General features: G+C 40.9%; 8 protein-coding genes across 8 annotated transcripts; 4 read left to right on the top strand and 4 right to left on the bottom strand.

Moving 5' to 3' along the window:
* Positions 1-582: 582 nt before the first annotated feature.
* Positions 583-1,791, top strand: PAS_chr3_1206 (uncharacterized protein; the record flags this gene model as incomplete). The annotated part of the gene is made up of 1 exon (XM_002492839.1): positions 583-1,791. One exon carries the CDS (start codon positions 583-585, stop codon positions 1,789-1,791), a length of 1,209 nt encoding a protein of 402 aa, XP_002492884.1.
* Positions 1,792-2,080: 289 nt separating this feature from the next.
* On the top strand, positions 2,081-4,985 carry PAS_chr3_0657 (ATP-dependent RNA helicase of the SFI superfamily, required for nonsense mediated mRNA decay and for; the record flags this gene model as incomplete). The annotated part of the gene is made up of 2 exons (XM_002492838.1): positions 2,081-2,720; positions 2,800-4,985. 2 exons carry the CDS (start codon positions 2,081-2,083, stop codon positions 4,983-4,985), a joined length of 2,826 nt encoding a protein of 941 aa, XP_002492883.1.
* A 27-nt stretch (positions 4,986-5,012) lies between these two features.
* Positions 5,013-8,036, bottom strand: PAS_chr3_0656 (uncharacterized protein; the record flags this gene model as incomplete). The annotated part of the gene is made up of 1 exon (XM_002492837.1): positions 5,013-8,036. One exon carries the CDS (start codon positions 8,034-8,036, stop codon positions 5,013-5,015), a length of 3,024 nt encoding a protein of 1,007 aa, XP_002492882.1.
* A 296-nt stretch (positions 8,037-8,332) lies between these two features.
* Positions 8,333-9,521, bottom strand: PAS_chr3_0655 (Phosphatidylinositol/phosphatidylcholine transfer protein; the record flags this gene model as incomplete). The annotated part of the gene is made up of 3 exons (XM_002492836.1): positions 8,333-9,073; positions 9,136-9,303; positions 9,417-9,521. 3 exons carry the CDS (start codon positions 9,519-9,521, stop codon positions 8,333-8,335), a joined length of 1,014 nt encoding a protein of 337 aa, XP_002492881.1.
* A 274-nt stretch (positions 9,522-9,795) lies between these two features.
* Positions 9,796-12,039, top strand: PAS_chr3_0654 (Subunit of a complex with Ctf8p that shares some subunits with Replication Factor C; the record flags this gene model as incomplete). Its single annotated transcript, XM_002492835.1, has 1 exon — positions 9,796-12,039. The coding sequence occupies one exon, from the start codon at positions 9,796-9,798 to the stop codon at positions 12,037-12,039; it is 2,244 nt and encodes a 747-aa protein (XP_002492880.1).
* Positions 12,040-12,271: 232 nt separating this feature from the next.
* On the top strand, positions 12,272-16,780 carry PAS_chr3_0653 (uncharacterized protein; the record flags this gene model as incomplete). The annotated part of the gene is made up of 1 exon (XM_002492834.1): positions 12,272-16,780. The coding sequence occupies one exon, from the start codon at positions 12,272-12,274 to the stop codon at positions 16,778-16,780; it is 4,509 nt and encodes a 1,502-aa protein (XP_002492879.1).
* A 62-nt stretch (positions 16,781-16,842) lies between these two features.
* Positions 16,843-17,658, bottom strand: PAS_chr3_0652 (NAP family histone chaperone; the record flags this gene model as incomplete). The annotated part of the gene is made up of 2 exons (XM_002492833.1): positions 16,843-17,596; positions 17,648-17,658. 2 exons carry the CDS (start codon positions 17,656-17,658, stop codon positions 16,843-16,845), a joined length of 765 nt encoding a protein of 254 aa, XP_002492878.1.
* Positions 17,659-17,793: 135 nt separating this feature from the next.
* Positions 17,794-19,035, bottom strand: PAS_chr3_0651 (RNA polymerase I subunit A49; the record flags this gene model as incomplete). Its single annotated transcript, XM_002492832.1, has 1 exon — positions 17,794-19,035. The coding sequence occupies one exon, from the start codon at positions 19,033-19,035 to the stop codon at positions 17,794-17,796; it is 1,242 nt and encodes a 413-aa protein (XP_002492877.1).
* Between the last annotated feature and the right edge of the window lie 891 nt (positions 19,036-19,926).

The raw sequence follows: 19,926 nt of genomic DNA, 5'->3' as shown, positions 1-19,926 counted from the left end.
ATGCACATTTTTTCTGAACGAACTCCATTGAAAGCACGTTGACACCATGAATAAACGCCATTTATTAGTATCCCATCGATTGAGATGATCGCTCTAAATCTTTTCCGGTAATTGCTGATCTTGACAGCGCCCCTTTTCTGGACATCAATTGTTTGGTGTAACACTGGTGACTTCAACTTTCCTGCCCTATTTCTGCCATGCGATATGATAACATCACTTTTTGGCTAGTACGTACTCCTTTTTCGGGTCGTTGTTCTCCTGGCAACCTTCTCTCGCAGGGAAGGGATCACCAGGTTTTTTGAGTTTGGGTCAAATCGGACAAAATTCTGCAGAGGTCTCAAGACTACGCTCTTTTTTTTTGCTTCGAAGGAGGAGCAGGGTAAATAATAATGGCCACAGCGCCTATACCCTACATCGTAATATTCCTTAATAAGTCTAAAATCCCCCACTGCTGCTGCAAACTACCAACACACTCAGGTTACTGAATATCAACCAGAGAAGAACAGCTTCCCAAAAGAATAGTAGTATCCTTGCTTACAGTCAGAGCGATCTACCCTCAAACCCTTTATTACGTTTAACTTCATGTCCAAAATTATGGGGCTTACAACGCTTTCACTCGGAAACAACCTTCACCATGACCCAGACAAGAAATCGTTCAAAGAAAGAATATCATCAAAGCTCCATCTACACAATGAATACCATCCCAAGGTTCCTCCGTTGTACGTAGAGACGTCCACACATCAGAACGAGGAACCGACGCTAGTAAGTGGCTCCGCCGCTTCGTCGATTACGCCATCCGTCGGTGCAGAATCCATAAATAAGGATCCAAATTTGATCTTTGAAAGATCGGTTCAATCTCCTATCAATGTTTCTTCACCACCAAGGACGGCTCCAGCGGGCTCCGCCACCAATAACAACAGTACAGAAATCTTGCTGTCCTCTCCTCGAACCGATGCTCCGCATCAATTCCTGAGAAGAACTTCCTCCATTTCCGTGCCTCAGCATTGTTGCACAGAGGATCTGACGGCTCCAGTTTTGGATGCCACAGCGGAAATCCTGTCGTCCAATGACGAAGAAGACCTCAATGAAGTCACCATTGTGTCTATGAAATCAGCTAGGAGGAACCTCGGCGAGAAACTGTGCAATTGCATCAGTAGACCCAACAGCGGTGCGACTTCCAACAGTAGTGCTAATAGGTCTCCAAACATAGCAACCTACTCAGTACCAGAATTTTCTCCACCTACCTTCCGTAGACGCCCATCAGAGATACTTTCGGATAACTTTAGATCCAATGTTCGAAGATCCACATCGGTGATATCATTCAACAATCACAGCATCATCCCTCCACCATTGACTTTGAGCAGGACCCAATCTGGAATTGATCCCACCACCAACAGTTCTCCGCAAAGGAAGAAGAGTATCAGTTTTTACACTTTCAATGACATCCTATCTATGGAAAAATCAACGAAAGCTGCCAGACCAAGTACTACTGATTCCAAGACAGAGCCCACTCCCCTGATCGACGAGCAGTTGGACGCTGAAGAGGCAGATCCAGAGCTCTTCGACGGTTCGTCTCTAACGGATGAGCAACAACAACAAAAACTTTCACACATTAGAACAAACAGTAACTACAGTATTTACAGCGATGAACAGAATGATGATCAGAATTGCTTCGAAGATGAGTTCAGAAATGAAGAATCCAACCCAATGACAAGCTGCTCATTGAGTGACTTAATCCGAAGCAACACTGGAGAACTTATCCGAAAGTCCTCTCATTTGTCCCCCAAATAGGATATCTCTATGTAAGGGGCAGGAGGAAAGCTATTGATTTCTCCTAGCTACTATTGCCACATTTTTTACTAGCGTTTTTATTTCATTATGAATAAAACAAAATCCTAAATAAATTTTCAGGCGCGCATACTACTAACCCATAATAAAATTTTCGACATAAAGAACATTTTTTTACCCTTAGTTCTATCTAACTGCTCCATCTAACGCCTCATTCCCTCCAAGTGTTTAGTTGATGGGTTATAATAAGACTTGAAAAGTATCTTACTGCCTCATCATCTCAAACTACTTAATGAATCACGATAGTCCGCTAACGTCTGTGGTTAATCAATCCATCGACGTATCATCTGAATCATCATTGTCAAAACAAGATCTGGACAAATTGATCAATCAGAACTCGGAAAACTTTGTATCCCATGAACAGGAAATTCTTTCTTTAACTGCATTACCAGAACATGCCTGCAAATACTGTGGAGTGAGCAATCCACGTTGTGTTGTTCGGTGTGATATCTGTAAGAAATGGTTCTGTAATGGCAAATCGGGAACCACTTCTCATATCATTAGTCATATGGTACTCTCCCGTCATCATGAAGTTTCATTGCATTCGGATTCAGATTTAGGTGAAACAGAGCTGGAGTGTTACAGTTGTGGGAACAAAGATCCATTCATGCTAGGTTTTGTCAGTGCCAAAACTGATACTATAGTTGTCATTCTGTGTCGAATTCCTTGTTCGCAGGCCAAGGATAGTGATTGGAACACTGCCAATTGGCAACCCTTAGTGGAAGAAAGATGCTTCCTAGATTGGATCGCTGATTATCCAACGCCGTTGGACATGGCCAACGCCCGTGCCATTTCCCCTCTTGATATATCTAAGTTGGAGAGACAGTGGAGATCTGATGAAACTGCAACTTTGGAAGATATCAAAGATTTAAGTATGGCAGATGCTTTTGAACCTGTGTTGGACAGTTATGTTGACGGTCGGGAATATCAAAAAATNCTTTTCTCCCCTAGTTGATGCCACTGCACAGTACGACAAACAGCTCACTGAAAGTCAGGGCCTTAACTATATTTCTGTTTCTTGGTCCATGTCTCCTCATAATTATCACTTAGCAAAATTCTCCTTATCTTCCTACGATTCATCCAACCTCAAAATTGCTGTTGGGGACGAAATCATTTTACACTACGATGGTATCAAGGAAGAGAAATGGCAAGGCTCTGGATATGTCATCAAGTTGCCAGCCACATACTCCGAAGGATTCACGCTGGAATTGCAGCCATCTTCTGTGAAACCCCCTACCGAACATAACGTTGGGTTCAGAGCAGAAATTGTTTGGAAAGGAATCAGTTTTCAGAGAATGCAAGCTGCCCTGACAACTTTTGCTGAGAAAAAATCCATTAGTAAAGACCTTTATGATATTCTGTTAGGACATAAAGAAGAACAGCCAGAGTTTACTGCCAAACTTCCAGAAGCCATATCTGTTCCAAACTTCACACAGTTGAATCCATCTCAAGTCAATGCAGTGAAGTCTGTTTTACAACAAAGGCTATCACTAATTCAAGGTCCACCCGGAACTGGTAAGACTGTTACATCTGCTACAATCGTCTATCATCTGGCCAAATCAAAGAAAAAGAAGGTTTTGGTCACAGCATCTTCCAACATTGCGGTTGATCACTTAGCCTCCAAACTGGAAGATATAGGTTTGAAAGTTGTTCGTGTTACAGCTAGAAGCAGAGAGAATGTTGAATCCGCAATTGATCATCTAAGCCTCAGCAGCTTAGTGTCAAACACTAACAATCCCGTTCTGAAAAAGCTACTAAAGAAAAAAGATGAACTGGGAAGCTTATCAAAGAAAGATATGAATATCTATATTTCACAAACCAAAAAAGCAGAAGCAGAAATACTTGCCGAAGCCCATGTAGTTTGTTGCACTTGTTCTGGTGCTGGTGATAAGAGATTGGCTAATATAAAATTTCCTTATGTGCTGATAGATGAAAGTACTCAACCATCGGAACCAGAGTCTTTGATCCCCATTGTTAAGGGTGCGAAGCAGGTGATTTTGGTTGGAGATCACCAACAGTTAGGTCCTGTTATTTTGCATAATGGAGCTGCTAAAGCAGGCTTAAGACAGTCGTTGTTTGAAAGACTGATTAAACTGGGGCATATTCCTATTCGTTTGGAAGTTCAATATCGTATGCATCCTTCACTCTCTGAATTCCCAAGCAACATGTTCTATGATGGTTCATTGCAGAACGGTGTAAGTCATGAACAGCGACTTATTCGCAGGTCCTCATTCCCATGGCCTGCACCTGGAATCCCCCTTCTATTTTGGTCAAGTTACGGAACAGAGGAAATATCTATTAGTGGAACCTCCTTTTTGAATAGATCAGAGGCAATGAACTGTGAAAAAATTATTTCAAGATTGTTAAGTGAAGGAATCAAACCCCATCAAATTGGTGTCATTACTCCTTACCAGGGACAAAGAGATTACATTGTTCAGTATCTTTTAATGAATGGTGCTCATCCAGACCGTGAAATCTATCAAGACGTTGAAGTCGCATCCGTGGACGCATTTCAAGGTCGTGAAAAGGACTTCATTATTTTCTCCTGTACCCGATCTAATCATACAAACACTATTGGATTTTTGAAAGATGCTAGGCGTTTAAATGTTGCTATAACGAGGGCCAAATATGGACTTTTTGTCCTTGGTAATATCAAGACTCTGCAAAAAGATCCTTTGTGGAATCGTTTGTTAGTCCATTTCAGAGACAAGGGTGCTTTAGTTGAAGGGAGACTTGATAGCTTCCAGTTATACACAGCGTCCTTGGAATCAGCCAGATTTAAGTCTACTGCTGAGAATAACGGCTTGAATCAAGGCGACAATAAAGGTGACTTAAATTCAAATGGATTTAGCAACCCCAAGTTTACTGCAGAAGATTTAAGCTCTACTTCATTCTCATCTCTACATCCTTTCAGGGCTAATGTCGACACAGACTCTCGGTTTGCTTCCAATCCAAGTATTCCCTCTATGAGTCCCTTTTTAAATCAGCCACAGTGGACGAATCCTTCCACTTTCCAACTAAACGAACAGATTCGCCCGTCAACCCCAGATGGACCACCAGTAGACCTTAGATTTATTCAAGGATTGAACTTGGACGAACCTATAAGTGAGCTTACAAGTCGCTTCAATAATCTTTGATAGCTAATTAACATGGAATAATATTACCTATTTCTTACCAAACAACTTGCGTAGAGATGTTTTTCTTTCAAGTCCCAGTTTCAAACTGTAGATACTAGAGCTTTTCTTCAATGCTCCGCCGGAGTTGGTAGCAGAATTCCTCTCTGTCTTTTTGGCGATAGTCTCATAGGACTCAAGGAAACGGGCCAAATCGGTAGAATCTAGGACATCTGATTTATTCATCGCTTTCGCATAGATAATTTTATTTTCGTTGTCAACAATAGCATTAGCATGACATTCTTTTGAATACTGTTGCCATTGTTCGGAGGAAAACTGTTTCGGAAGTTGTGGGGCATCAAGAAGAGCCTTTACCGATGACGTCTTCAACACGATAGAAGAAGCTTCACTTTGCAGTTCTTTGAAAGAAAATGTCTTTCTGAACAGTAAACTATCTTCTTCTAAACCCAGGTTGATGCTAGGGCTTAAGGAGCCTTGAATCAACTCGTTTTTGTCTGAAAACTCGCTTATTCCAAAATCTTCTTCAATGTCATCAAATAAACTTCCCGATCCATCCCCTTCTTTTTCAAATTCCAAAACTCCAATGGTGAACTGGTTGCTGTCGTTAATTTGTTGTATTCTGTGAGATTTTTTGAGATCTTCTAATGTCTTGGGTTTGCTTGTAATCTTATCCTTATTATGAAGATGGATCAGGTTCACCAGTTCAGTGAGTCTCAAATATTTGTCTATCAAGTAGGGCATCGTTGGAAGTTCCTCTCTGATCCAGTCTGGAATATTCAGAGGTGGTCGATCGACATCATCACTCATCTCCAATACTTTTGGAGAAAAGTCCAGCTTCCTGAATGTAATCTTATCGTAGTATTGTATAACTTTCTCATTGTTTTCTTTAATAAAAGTGTTCAGGGGAAGTAGATGAGGCTCTTTGTGTTCTACAAAAGATGATCTGTTTGCTATAGTGAGCAGTATCTTAGCTATCAAAGTCAGTGTGCGTCCTACCATCCCTACCTGATGATCTTTCGTCAGGTAGAACAGTTTAGGATTCAATACCGTTGGGCAAATAAATCTCAGAAACACAAACGATGAAAGGGCATTTAACGGTGTCTCTGTATCTGAAGGCTCTACCGCCTGCTCCACTTTGTGCCGTAAATTTTTCCACTGCTCTTTCAAAGGCGTAGGTATGTCATTAGTTGTATTATAAAGCTGGTCCCACAAAATTGAGACATACTCGACAAGGTTTTTCATATTGTCTTCAGCTTGTTCCTGTCTTTTCTGTTTAACCGTTTCGTCGTCCATTTCAGCTGACTTCGGTATCTCTATCATCCTTGGATCGACTTCGCAGTCTTTCTTTTCCTCAGTAAGCCGTTTGACAAATGAACCAATAACTTTCTCTAGATATTCATGGCCAATTCGAAGGCCGTACTTTTCCAGGGATTTCGAAAGGATGCTATTTCCTCTAAATAGGGTGTTGAAGGCATTTTTGGTATGTATAAGATTTTCGGTATCTGTGGTTCCATTTGCTGTGTGTGCAATTATAATACGGTTGTTTCTAGTGATAGAGTCGATTGGTGTTAGCTCAGATTCCATTAAGGCAGCAAACCAGGAGTTTTCGGTTCCTAAGACTTGGTAGACATCAAGGACTATGCTGGATATTTCTTCCAAATCCTGGTTTAATCCAGTTAATGGTTTGATGAAATCGATCATTTCTCTTGGGTTCAGTCTATTCAGAACCTTCTCTACAAACTTGAAGTAGCTTGGATTCAAAATATAGTTCACTGATTGTTTCAAGTTAATGGAGATCTTCCCAAACTCTTTAGAGTTGGAAAATATGGTTAGGCTTAGCTGTGAGTCGTAATGATCATCTTTCACCATATCTGGTGTAACGTAGACAACCCCGATGGTTTCATCGTGAGGAGAGTAATCTTCATATTTACTTTTCTTGATCAGCACATGGAAGTACTGTAAACTGAGAGGAAGATTGAGTTGAAACAATTCTTTCCAGAAAATATTCTTCTTCGTTTCCACAATGGCAGTTCGACACCATGGTGTTCCCCAGAGGATTAGTTCTCCGTACACCTTCTCCGCTTTTGGTAGTTCGTTGTAAAAGGAGGCATCAATTATATCTAGAGAGACGTTTCTGGATACCCGCAATTTGTCATTATCGTAGTCTAGTTGAAAATATTCCCGTCTAGCAAATGAATTGAGGGCTACAAACCAATCTTCAAAATCAATATGGAGTGGAAATTCAATGATAATTCTATTGATGGTACTCCAGCGAGTTTGATTTTCGGAGGTGATTATAAAAGGATGGGTTTTCATTTTTGTTGGAAGTGGTTCAGTAGTCTTGATTGTGTTCTGAACTCTAAGTTCATTAATTCTTCCTAAGAATAAACAGTTTTGATTTTGAAATATTGAATGGTCTAGTTGACGAATTTCTGAACTGAAAAGCTGCGTAATATCAATTGAAAAAATGAGGGAACCGTCACTTTCAGATAGCAGTTCAAGCGTACCATTAGCCTTTAAAGCCCCCATTGCCATGAACCACGATTCTGTGGTATTACTATTATTAGTTGGGTATATTGGGACATGAGGGCCTTCAACAATGCTGACATGTTTGTTTTTGGTTGGAACTGGACCAAAAACCTTGAATCTACAAACTAGTAGCTGATTCTTATCTGACGTTTGCTCGGCCGCTATAGAGCTTGTAGGTTCCCATTTTCTAAGAATTCCTTCTGGCTTCAAATTCTGCCAGACAATTAGATGGTCTATTAATCGCTTGGTTTCGTTCCAATTTGCACACTTCAAGTATATATCTTTCGAATTGGAAAAAGTGGTCAGTAGTAACTCGAGTGAGCTCCGAAGTTGCACGGAACAGGATTGCAAGTTGGATGTAATTACAAGAAACCTGTTGGCGATCAATTCTCCATTAGACGTGATTTCTACGATTGTCAAGGGCTCATATTTCTCCCCATCATACGACCACTCTAGTGCAGCCTTATACGATCCCCTGATGGATGACTCCCGTCTCTGGAGGCGGATTGGAGAACTTATATCCATGACTTCTCGTGAAACTTTTCTTTCTCTGAAGGGGAAACTCTGTGATGTAATCTCGACTGTCTAGAAACCTTCCGTCTGGTGAAATAGACGGAAAAGGTAAATTGGAGGTAGGTTTAAAGACTTTTGGAGAAAGGAGAAGACGAACTAGGATCAACGAGACGGAATTACGGGTTCATTGGCATACTGGAAAAAAAAAATGAAACCTTAAACCGCTTCGAGAAAAAGAAAGAATAGAATGACGGGAAAGAATTATATTGAAATCATGGGTCTGCCAAAATTGTACCGGTTTTGTTGATCTATTTCAAAGAGAATACGTGAGGAGCTTCACCTTCTGGACCAATAAATTCCGGTTCTCTCCAAGGTCCAATATCACTCAACAGTAATCCTCCTTCAGAGTCGGGAACCTCAGATTCACCTCCAAACTTTACAGGAAGGTTCTCCTTAGGAATTTGTCTAAGTAGTTCAGACTTGTAAGAAGAACCAAGAATGAAAATCTTCGACACTGAAACTGGGTCCAGGAAGGGCTTGAATATCTTGAAAGCAGTAGAAAATCCAAACGGAGCATTGATAAGGTAAAACTTACCCATTCTCTCTGGATAATAGTTTTGACCAATATAGGACACCTCCTTGACGTAACCCATAACACTATAAGCAGATGATATAGTGATTCCCTTCAAATCTAAAATAGTACAGGAAGTTTCTATCAACACTCCACTCTTTCTAGAACAGGCAGGTAATCTGAACTTAACAAAAGACTCGTACTCCCAAACTAGGTTCTTGACCATGCGTTCCTGTGTGGTGATCTTCAACATCTCGTTGATGTTGACCCTTCCAAGTTCCTCATAGTATACAGGTCTTCCGTCCTTGTCGGTTTTGTGGTAATATGTAGGGTACATTTGAGCAACCAAAGGTTTCTCCTCGTAGTGGAACTCCTCCAAGATATGGTCCACGTTTTCTTTTTTCCTCCATTTTTCACAGTTCACGAACATCTCGGTTGCCTTTGCTACATCAAACTTTCTGGCACGAAGGAAACGAAGCTATGAATAAGTTAGTATTTGAACGCTCGGCTGGCACCTGTTTCGATTAAAGCAATACGTACGAGTGTGGAATCGTCCAGTCTTTGAGTGTATCCTGCGGCTTTCAACCCTTCCCTAAAAGTTTCTAGGGTTTTCTTCTCCTCGTCAGTTAAATGACCAGGATAGCCTGTAAGTCCCATCTCAGAAGGGGCAGTTTCACTAGGATAGGAAGCGCTGTTGTTGTTAGTACGCTAGACTTTGAGTACTACTCATAATCCATCCAACTTACATGATTGTTTCTTCCTATAATTGGTTAGTTGGTGTCATTTTGCTAAGTTTTAAGTGTTTCAAGAGGAGAACTTACAGTAACTTCGGACATTGTTCTTAGTTGTTGAGAAGAGATTATTTTTGTAATTTCTAAAGTTGAGATGCCTGGGCTGCGAGGGATCTGGTGCGCAATGATATCCATTATGTAATCAAGAAGCAGTACCGTTCGCCTCAAGGATCGACAGGGTCTTGAGGATCAAAAAGAATGCTGGAGCAGCACTGGAACGATGAAGGCCATGTATTGTTCTAAGTTAGGCTTGCGGAAAGAAGTATACAGCTGCTTCTCTTGTCGTGTTTGCCTTTACAATGCTACTTCTACTCCCTCCGCCTTGGATGTTGGTTGGAAGTTCGTAAACGCGCATCTATGCGGACTTCTATCTTTTAACGCGTCAAGGTCAAAGAGATCTTAGATCGTTATGACAGATTTATCGTTCGATATTAAGTTCAGTGAGTCTTGTCTTTCGCATGAAGGGAGGCCAAATTCGAATGCTACAATCACGGTGGATGAAACAGCACCTGCGTTTGAGCTGAACTTCAACTCCTCAATTCTTGCTTCCTCAGCTCCATCAACCAAGAGATCACAAGTTATAAATCAAGAAAAGACTCTGCATTTGCAGAACGGTAGAAGAATTTCCTTGAAAAGGCGGGAGAACCATGCATTAGAAATCGAAGACATTGTCAAAAATAAGAGCTTCGATGTTGGCATTAAGGACATTTATCAATCCATGGAACTTCAAAGTATGGTTGAACCTACTCAGCAACCCAAAAGGTCGAAACGAACTTCTGCTGAACTGTGGGCCGAAAAATGGAGGCCCAGAAACTTTCTAGAGGTTGCTGGCAATGAGAGAACTAACAGGCACCTTCTTAATTGGCTACGAAAGTGGAGTAAAGCTGCTCATGGTGAGCCTCTACCATCAGAAGAAGAATCGGTAGATCCTCTCCAGCGCCCTCAGAAAAAGATACTACTCATTCATGGTCCCCCAGGAGCTGGCAAAACAACTGTAGCTCATATCATTGCCAAGCAGCTTGGGTATGAAGTAGCCGAAATTAATGCTTCAGACGAACGAGCTGGTCCAGAAGTTAGAGAAAAGGTGCATACTGTACTCACCACTCAATCCTTCAGTAAAAAACCTGTCTGCTTGATTGCTGATGAAGTAGATGGAAGTTCTGAGCATGGGTTTATCAAAGTCCTGTTAGACATTGTCAATAACGATGCCAAATCAACTAAAAGTTTGCACTATTCAAATTTGTCCAAAGATAAAAAAGCCAGGTTACGAAGCAAATTATTGACTCGTCCTATAATTGCTATCTGTAATGATGTTTACACTAGATCCTTGGATAAATTAAGGGCAGTCTCAGAAATTGTAGCATTCCGGAAATCCAGCATCAGATCTGTGAAAGAACGGTTAAAACTAATTTGTGATGCCGAAAAAATTGATATTTCAGAAAGGAATTTAAATGCGATAATAGATATAACTGATTGTGACCTTCGATCCAGTTTGAATTTACTTCAATTTCAAGGCGATCAACTCCAGAATATACTGGGTGATGGGGATACCAAACGCAAGGATTCTCAACTGAGTTGGTTTAGCATTGCTTTAAAATTATTCAAAAGGAACACTAAAGTGGAGAAAAAAGTACAGTTCAAGGAACTCAGCACGTTATTGGATACTTCTGGGGTATATGAAAGGGTTGCAAATACCTGTTTCAACTCTTTACACAGCTTGACATACCAGGATGCCCAATTTGGTAAGCTAGCTGAAATTGCAGATTGGTTATGGTTTTACGATTGCATTTCAAGTAGTATCTATGAGCATCAAGCACAGGAAATGAGTAGATACGGTACATTGATTCCATTGAAAATGTTTTTGAATTTCAGTGACGCCAACAATACCCATGAAACCGTCAATATGAAGAATAACACTAACCAGTATTTTGAAAAGAAGAAAGCCATTAATGAAATCGTCAAATCAATTCATTCCAATTTGGAAGCTTCTTTATTTAGTTCACTAAAACGCTCAGATATGGCATCTCAAACTCTCCCCTATGTTTATCATATCATACTGCCTAACTTCAAAAACATGGCCAGATTAATCAGCCTGAAACCTGAAGAAAAGATCAAACTTACGGAAGCTGCAAAAGTTCTTAAAGAGTTTGGCTTCACGATTGAGCAAGCAAAAGATGAAACTTTCACTTACATTCAAAAACTAGTTCCGCCAATTGATACCGTAGTCAATTGTCAGAACGAATTATCGCATCAAAAGTCACTTTGCGCACGAGCTAATCAGATTCTCCCATACATTGAGATTGAGTTGAAAAGGTTGAACATCACCAAGAGACACCTAACCGATTCTGAGCAAGACTTCAAGAAACTACAAGGTACTTCAAAGAGAAGAATCACAGGGTTGACCTCCCCTAGTAATCGACAGTCGCGTGCCGCATCTCTTCAGGAGGGGGGGCAGACTCAAAATCAGCTGGGTACCTCTATAGATTTTTTCGCCAAATCGCTTTCCCGAGATGGAAGCTCAGGCAGAACGACACCTGCACCTCAGACGAACTCTCAGAGAGGCACCACCGGACGTATTTGGGTCCGTTATAACGAAGGGTTCTCAAATGCAGTTCGTAGAAACATCACATGGGAAGAGCTGTGGAATTTTTAAATGTCCTCCATAATTTCATGCGGACCTTGCATAGTTTATATAATCATACTGTACCAACCAACATCCACACAAGGAGTTTTCGGCCTCAACATATTATCGAAACCATCTCCCTGTCCCTTACTCAGATCCTATTTTTTCTTACTCAATTGAAAGAATTTACACTGCTTTTTCCACTCTCTTTTTGCAACTCGAAGTCAATCCATAGAAACTCTTTATTTTCTTTCCTTTGATCATGAGGACATTGACATTGTTGGTCTACTTCGTAGTGGCTGCCTTAGCTTTCACCCCGCAGACCAACTCCAGAATTTTTAAAGGTTACCCAAAGAAAGTGGTTTATTTTGACGACACTGCCAGCGTTGTCTACCATGATGGCTCTGACAATGAGATCTATTATTCCAAAGATGATGGTGTCACTTGGACTCAACTAGATCTTGGTGGGGCGTCCGCTCATCAAGTAATTGTTCACCCTTTTGACCCTTCTACTGCCTATATTTTGACCACTAGTGAAACTCACTTCGTCACCACAGATAGCGGATTTACTTGGAATAAGGTTTCCTCTCCAGAGCCTCCAGTAACCAACGAGTTTCCAACGTTGAGCCAAGAGTCCTCCTCATTGACCCTGAATTCCAAGAACTTTGAGTATGTTCTGTTTGCAGGCCAATGTACAGACGGATCAGAAATTTGCAACAGAAAGTACTACTATTCCTTGGATAACATGAGAACTTTCAACGAGCTCATTGAAGCTCACAGCTGTTTGTTTGTCGATACTGCCGATGCCATTGCGGGTGATCATTCCCCAAACGCTGTTATCTGTGCCATCACCAACCCTGACGGAAAACTGTCTTTGGTGAAAACCGCCAACTTCTTCAAAGACGGCATAGACTATGTCTCTAGTGGTGGTGGTCTTATTGAGAATCCTGAACTGCTGGGCGCCTCACACAACTACATCTTGGCTGTTGGTTCTCATCTTTTGCACAACAAAGACAAGTTTGTATACATCTCATTTGATGGTTCGAACTTCAACAAAGTGAAACTCAATGGTAATACTAATGATCTTAAAATTTTGGACTCTTTACCTTCCTCAGTGGCCATTTCAGCAGGGAACGCTCTGTTTATCTCATCGAGTGGCTCGAACTCTCTCAATGATGATAACGATAACAACTATTTCACCAGCAAGCTTTCCTCCTTGCACGTCAAAGACAACTTTGCTGACTATGAACTTATTGATGCTGTTGAGGGGGTCATACTTGCAAACACAAACGAAAATGGAAATGTTAGGTCGTTCATTAGTACCAATAATGGAGACTCTTGGAAACCACTTGAATTGAAGAGTGGCTCACCTTTACATTTGCATTCTGTTATACAAAGGTCTTTATCCGATAACAGAGCTGATCCTGGTAAATATTATTCGACTCCTGTCCCAGGTCTTCTTTTGGGTGTTGGTAATGAGGGCCCCAGCTTGAATCCATATTCCAAAGGTAATACTTATGTTTCTACCGACGCAGGTGCTTCTTGGACCAAAACTCTCACGGGACCGCATATCTTCGAAGTTGGAGACTCAGGAAGTTTGATAATCGCTATTCCTCAGTCTGGCCCTACTGATATCATCAAGTTTTCCAAGGACTTTGGTTCATCATGGACCACTGCAAGACTGGGACAGTACATAACTGCTGATTTCATTACCACTACTCCAGATGCTACTTCTTTGTCTTTTTTGGTAGTTGGTACTAACAACGACGATAAATATATTGCCCAAGCCCTGAACTTCCGAGGCGTTTATGACACTGTCTGTTCGGAATCTGAATTTGAAGATTGGTACCCGATTGATAGTAAAGGCAAAAAGATTTGTATCATGGGACATAAGCAAAAGTTTTCCAGAAGAAAACCTTCTGCTGCTTGTTCTGTTAGCAAACTTTACCTAGAGGCAGTTTCTGTTCAGGAGGACTGCCCTTGTACTGAGCAGGACTTTGAGTGCGCTCAAGGTTTTTCAAGAAATTCTCAAGGGAAATGCCTTGCTGACAACATTGAGGCTGAGTTGGCTTTACAGCGCAAGTTGTGTGTCAATGGCGCAACATCTTACGAGGTACCATCTGGTTACCAGTTGATCCTTGGAAATACCTGTCAAGGAAGTTCCGATTTACAAACTCCTCTTCAAAAAAGATGCCCTGATGAACCAAAGACAGTACCGGAAGCTGAAAACTTGGATCCATCATACTCATCATCGGATGAGAAGGATGACAACCCAGACGAAGAAGAAGGTGCTCCTGAGGATTCAAAAGAAGGTTTCAACGATGGTAAGGTTAAAGCCTCTGTGTTTACCTTTGACGGGAAAGTTGAGGAATATATCTATTTGGAAAGAGACAAGGAAAATCCATCGGAAGATGAAACTCTAGTTGCTATTACAAACAGAAATGAGGCGTACGTATCCCATAACCAGGGATATTCTTGGGAGCAAATTGCCCCTGGTGAAGATATCTTAAGTATCTACCTCAGCAGGTTTGATCGTAACCACGTTTACTTGGTGGCAGCAAACCAGAAAATCATATATTCCAGAGATAGAGCAGACAACTGGAAATCTTTCCGAACCCCCAGTATGCCAATTCCAGGTGTCCGTCCCATCTATTTCCATCCTTACCTCCCACATTACTTGATTTATGTAGGCCAAGAAGGATGTGATTCTCAGTACTCAAAATCATGTCGTTCGGTTGCCTATTTTTCGAAATCTTATGGTAAGCGATGGACACCGATTCAAGAAAATGTGAACTCCTGCCAATTTGTGGGAGGTCTTCAAAAGAGAAACCATGATAATCTGATAATTTGTGATAGACCAGCAACCGATTCCAATGATTTCAAATCGCAGATTTTTTGGTCGAAAGACCTTTTCAAAACCAAAACCATTGCGTTAGAGAACACTATCGGATTTGTGCAAGTGGCTGATTATCTGGTCGCTGCTACAATTGAGCATAATGATGAACTTAGAGCCCATGTATCTATTGATGGGACAACCTGGGCAGATGCTTACTTTCCGCCTAACTTTAGGGTTGACAAACAACAAGCTTACACCACATTATCTGGAGCTACCAAATCAATTTTCCTTCATGTTACTACGAATCCTAGGCCCAACACCGAGTTCGGCACTATACTCAAGTCAAATTCGAATGGTACTTCTTACGTTCTTTCTTTGGATAATGTGAACAGAGATTCTAAAGGATATGTTGATTTTGAACAGATGTCAGGGTTAGAAGGTGTTATCATTGTAAACACTGTTGATAATGCATCTGCCGCTAAAAAGGGATCTAGGAAACAATTGAAGTCAAAGATAACCTACAATGATGGTGCACACTGGAGCTATATCACCCCCCCTGCAATCGATTCAGACGGTAACAAATTTCCTTGTAAAGGTAAATCCCTCGAGAAATGTTCTTTGAACTTGCATGGCTATACCGAGAGAGAAGACTACAGAGACACGTTCTCCTCTCAATCTGCTATTGGTATGATGCTTGGTGTTGGAAACGTAGGTGAACATCTCGAAAATTACTACGATGGACACACTTTCCTAACGAAAGATGGAGGTATCACTTGGAAGGAAGTGAAGAAGGGCGTCTATCAGTGGGAATATGGTGATCAAGGATCTGTCATTGTCCTTGTCAACGGAAAGGATAATACTAACATTCTGTACTACTCTGTTGATGAAGGTGACACGTTTGAAGAATTCCAATTCACTGACGAGCTTGTCACAGTACAAGACATTTCCACTGTTCCAAATGACAACTCCAGAAAGTTTCTTCTATTCACTAGAGTGCCATTAGCTAAAGGAGATAAAACCAGAGTATTCCAAATCGATTTCAGTCACTTACTTAATCGTAAGTGTTCTTTGGATTTGAGAAATGAGGACACCGATGATTTTGAACTATGGTCTCCAAGTCACCCATTCCAGCCAGACAATTGTATGTTTGGACATGAAACTCAATACTACAGAAAACTACCTGGAAGATTGTGCTACATTGGACCAAAGCTAACCCAACCTCACAAAGTTGTAAGAAACTGTGCTTGTACCAAAGAAGATTATGAATGTGACTTTAACTACTACAGAGATGAAAGTGGCATTTGTAGATTGGTGCCAGGATTCTCTCCGCCAGATCATTCAGAAATATGCAACTCCGAAAGCCGTCCTGTTGAATACTGGGTACCCACTGGTTACAGAAAAATCCCTATGTCCACATGCGAGGGAGGAGTCGAACTGGACAAGGTTGAACCAAAACCATGTCCCGGACGGGAAGAATCGTTCAGGGAGAAATACGGTGGTTTGCGTGGTTTAGGTTTAGTTGTGGCAGCACTCGCTGGTCTTGGTGTTGTTGGTTTCATTGGTCTTGTTCTCTACAAGTACTATGATTCCAAGTTTGGTCAGATCAAGTTGGGAGAAGAAGGTAACTTTGAAGTTTTCGAAAGAGGTGGATTCCTATCCGAGGTAAATGCCATTGTTGGATCTATTCTTGTTACCGGAGTTGCTTCCGTTTCCCAATTGCTCAGAGGAACGTTTTTGAAGTTAGGGGAAATTAAGAATAAAGTTTTAGGAAATCCTAGAGGGAATCAGAATTTGCCCTCCGCATACGTTGTTGCTGATGACCATGAAGATCTATTGAACGACAGCTTCCATGACGATGACCAGAATGAGGAAATCTCCAGAGATCAATTCAGCGATGACGATATCATCAACAGCGAAGACGAGCGTCAATTATAAACCAGATCTTTTAACTCGTTGTATATATTTATTAGACATGGCATGAGCGTAAGTACATAGATTCAATTTATTCTAGGTTTTTTGGTTCGGTGCTCTTCTTCCTCTTCCTCTTCTTCCTCCTCATCCTTTTCATCAACTTCTTCATCGCTGACATCTAATTCCTCGCTAGATGAATCACCTTCAATTTGACCAGTTAAGCAGGCTTGAGTATAGTATTTAGTAGAGTAGGGGAAAATGTCTTCTACCAGAGCTCGTGTCAGTTCTTCTCCAGATCTGAATTCTTTTCCAGCTTTCTTACCTGTCCATGAAAACCATGCAAAAAAAGTTTTCATCCCCTTTCTGTAGTTTTTCTTTCCCTCCGCCGATTTCTTATCAGTGATCTTATAGGGGTTTATAGAATCATACTCCTTAGGCCATTGAATCGTAGCAGGTTCAGATACAAGCTTTTCTTGATTTGTTTCTTCGTCTATTTCTGACTTAAAATGTTTGGTCACAACCTGGGCAGTGATTTTATTGTCTGAATCATCAAATGCAATAGTTATAGAAAAATCACGAGAATTTTCCAAATCCCAGTCAACATAGATATCCGTGATATTCTCAAGAAATCTTAAGTCGTCTGTTTGAATATATTCAGAAAAGTCGTCATGCTCTGACAAAACAATAAACCAGTATTTTGGAATCTGCTTAGTAAGTTCTTGACGTTTCAAGTAAACATCTTTGGTTTTCGTAGCTTTGAACTGTTCAACTTCTCGTTCCACTTTCTCCATGGAGTTCTCGCAGGCGGCCAAATCGGAGAAAATTTGCTCTAATTTACGACTATTGGTTAGTATATCCAAACTGAACGCAAAATCTGTTTGTGGTTCTTACTCCTCTGACATTGGGGTTCTCTTAGGTGGTACGTATCAATCGCTTCTAGAAGCCATACACTTTGGGATCTCAAAATTTATTATTGGAATGTTTCGAGCATACTTATTTGTACAAAGGCTTTCTAAAAAATCCGAAGAGGTTCAGGTCTAGTTTCTTCTCTTTCTTCTTGTGATTTCGGGAAGCTTAAAAGGTACTCTCAGCACAGCAACCTTGTGAGTCTTCATTTCAGATCTTTTTACTCCCAGGACCTCAGCTTCAGCAGCCGTGACTGGCTTGATGGTGCAACCCAAGACTCTCAACAGGTTGGAGAGTTTCGATGATTTTAAGGACAGCTCTTGCGATAGCGGGGGTATTTCGATCATAAATGAATCGATGTGCAAAATGAGGGCCAAAATGTATCCCAGCAATTTGTCCTCGTTCTGAGGGTCAACCAAAAATGATTGGTCTTTGCGTCGACCAAAGAGTCCTGCTTTTACAACTGTAAACCGCTTTAGTACGCCGTTAATTAAAGATTCTGGTGGATCTTGTAATGCTTCCATGAGGGCTTGTTTTTGATGTAATCTCCTGTTTCGGTAAGTACCAAGCAATACTGATAGATAGTAGAGCAACTGGATTGTCTTCTTCTGTGTGTTCTTATCAAGACTAAGTTTCTCCAAATGTGAACGAATGTAATGCGAGTCCTGGAAGGGAAACAGTTCCAATCTCTTCTTCCAGTCTGTTTCTGCGAGAATTGCATCCACACGTAAATATTTCCATTCGAGACTTGATATTATACCCTCTAATGGATAAATATCTTCCACATGCGTGGCATCCAAATTATAAGGAGGTACGGGTCTAAATTCGTCCAATTTGGTTTCCAACTCTTCCCGTGAAGGAAGTTGTTCAGTGGTACTCTTTATCGAATCAACAATGTCAAGAGCTGAACCTTCCAATTTGGAAGCATCCACTTTATTGATCTCATTGCTCGTGATGGCCTTCTTGGCTTTTTTAGTACCAAATGCCTGACCCAAAGCATTTCTTTGTAATCTGGCATGAATGCCTGCTTGTTTAACGGCTGGACCTGATGATTTTCTCTTTAACTTGGAGCTAACTTGTGACACGATTAGGGGAGCCTTGTATAGCTCTACAGATGCTGAATCAGGATCATAGATGGCTATGCAGTAGTTACTGTTATCCTCAGGGTCTGTTTGGCCGTCGTACAATAGTCTTTCATTCTCACCATGTATAAGGTACTGTGGGTGTTTTTTCGATTTAGTTTGATACAATTCAAATTCAGTGTCCGAAGGTATACTCAGTCCATTGAAAAAGTTTCCGATAGCAACGCTGGAACCGTCGTCAAAAGAAGAGACACGCAAACTGGCAGAGGAATCCGACTTATTTTCACCCATAGTTTATAAGAAGGGGGACTTGAAAAAAAACTTTTCTCGATCTAAACTTTTTTCAGATATGGTTAGATAAGCAAAGTGGAAACAACATCGATTACTACGAAAGCACAAGCACGGACAAGTGAATCATCGTTAGAGACAATTCTGGATTCTTCCCTTCAACGTATTAGAGCACTGGAATATATGTACTTGTACAAGCTGAAAAAGAAAAATTAAAAGTTTGAAAAAAAATAATGAACGCTATGAGGTTCGAACTCATGCCTCTTACGAGACCCGATTACACCTGCGAAGCGCAGGAAGTGATACCACTTGAGTCGGGCGCCTTAGACCACTCGGCCAAACGTCCAATTTACATTTTACTGGTATTACAGAATGGTATATGCTGTTATTTTTTTTTATTCTTTGGGCTCAGTTGTTTCGTTTCTGTCCAAATTTCATATGGATTGACATATCGGCTCAATGTAATCCCTTAAGTTCTACCATCGTAAACTTTCCAAAGCAGTTATAGCTTGCTGTCACCCGTTGTCTCGTAATATCACTCCAATTGTAAAAATAAAGCATGCTCTAAACTACGAGCCATTGTTTCGAAGGAACGTTTATTGACTAAGTAGATTAGAATCTAATTCACGCTAATTCCGCTTTTGTCACCCGATTGAGTCTGTGATTTCTATTTCCCCTCAAACGCATGGCATATTGTTTCATTTAATTTATGAACAAAAACTGTGTAAATTAGATTTTGCTTTCAGGAGCTGAATTGGAGCATTCGTATTGTCTCATGACCAGAGAAACTTTGCTGATAATAGTAAAATTCCGACGAAAAGATGCTGATACACAAATAACCTAGAGCGGAGATTACCCAATCGGGAAATAGAATATAAAGTACCTGCATTGTTG

Source organism: Komagataella phaffii, chromosome 3, assembly GCF_000027005.1.
Source record: "Komagataella phaffii GS115 chromosome 3, complete sequence".
Classification (NCBI taxonomy): domain Eukaryota; kingdom Fungi; phylum Ascomycota; class Pichiomycetes; order Pichiales; family Pichiaceae; genus Komagataella; species Komagataella phaffii.
The sequence above is the reverse complement of the archived record's forward strand: the minus strand, read 5'-3'. Positions and strand labels throughout refer to the sequence as shown.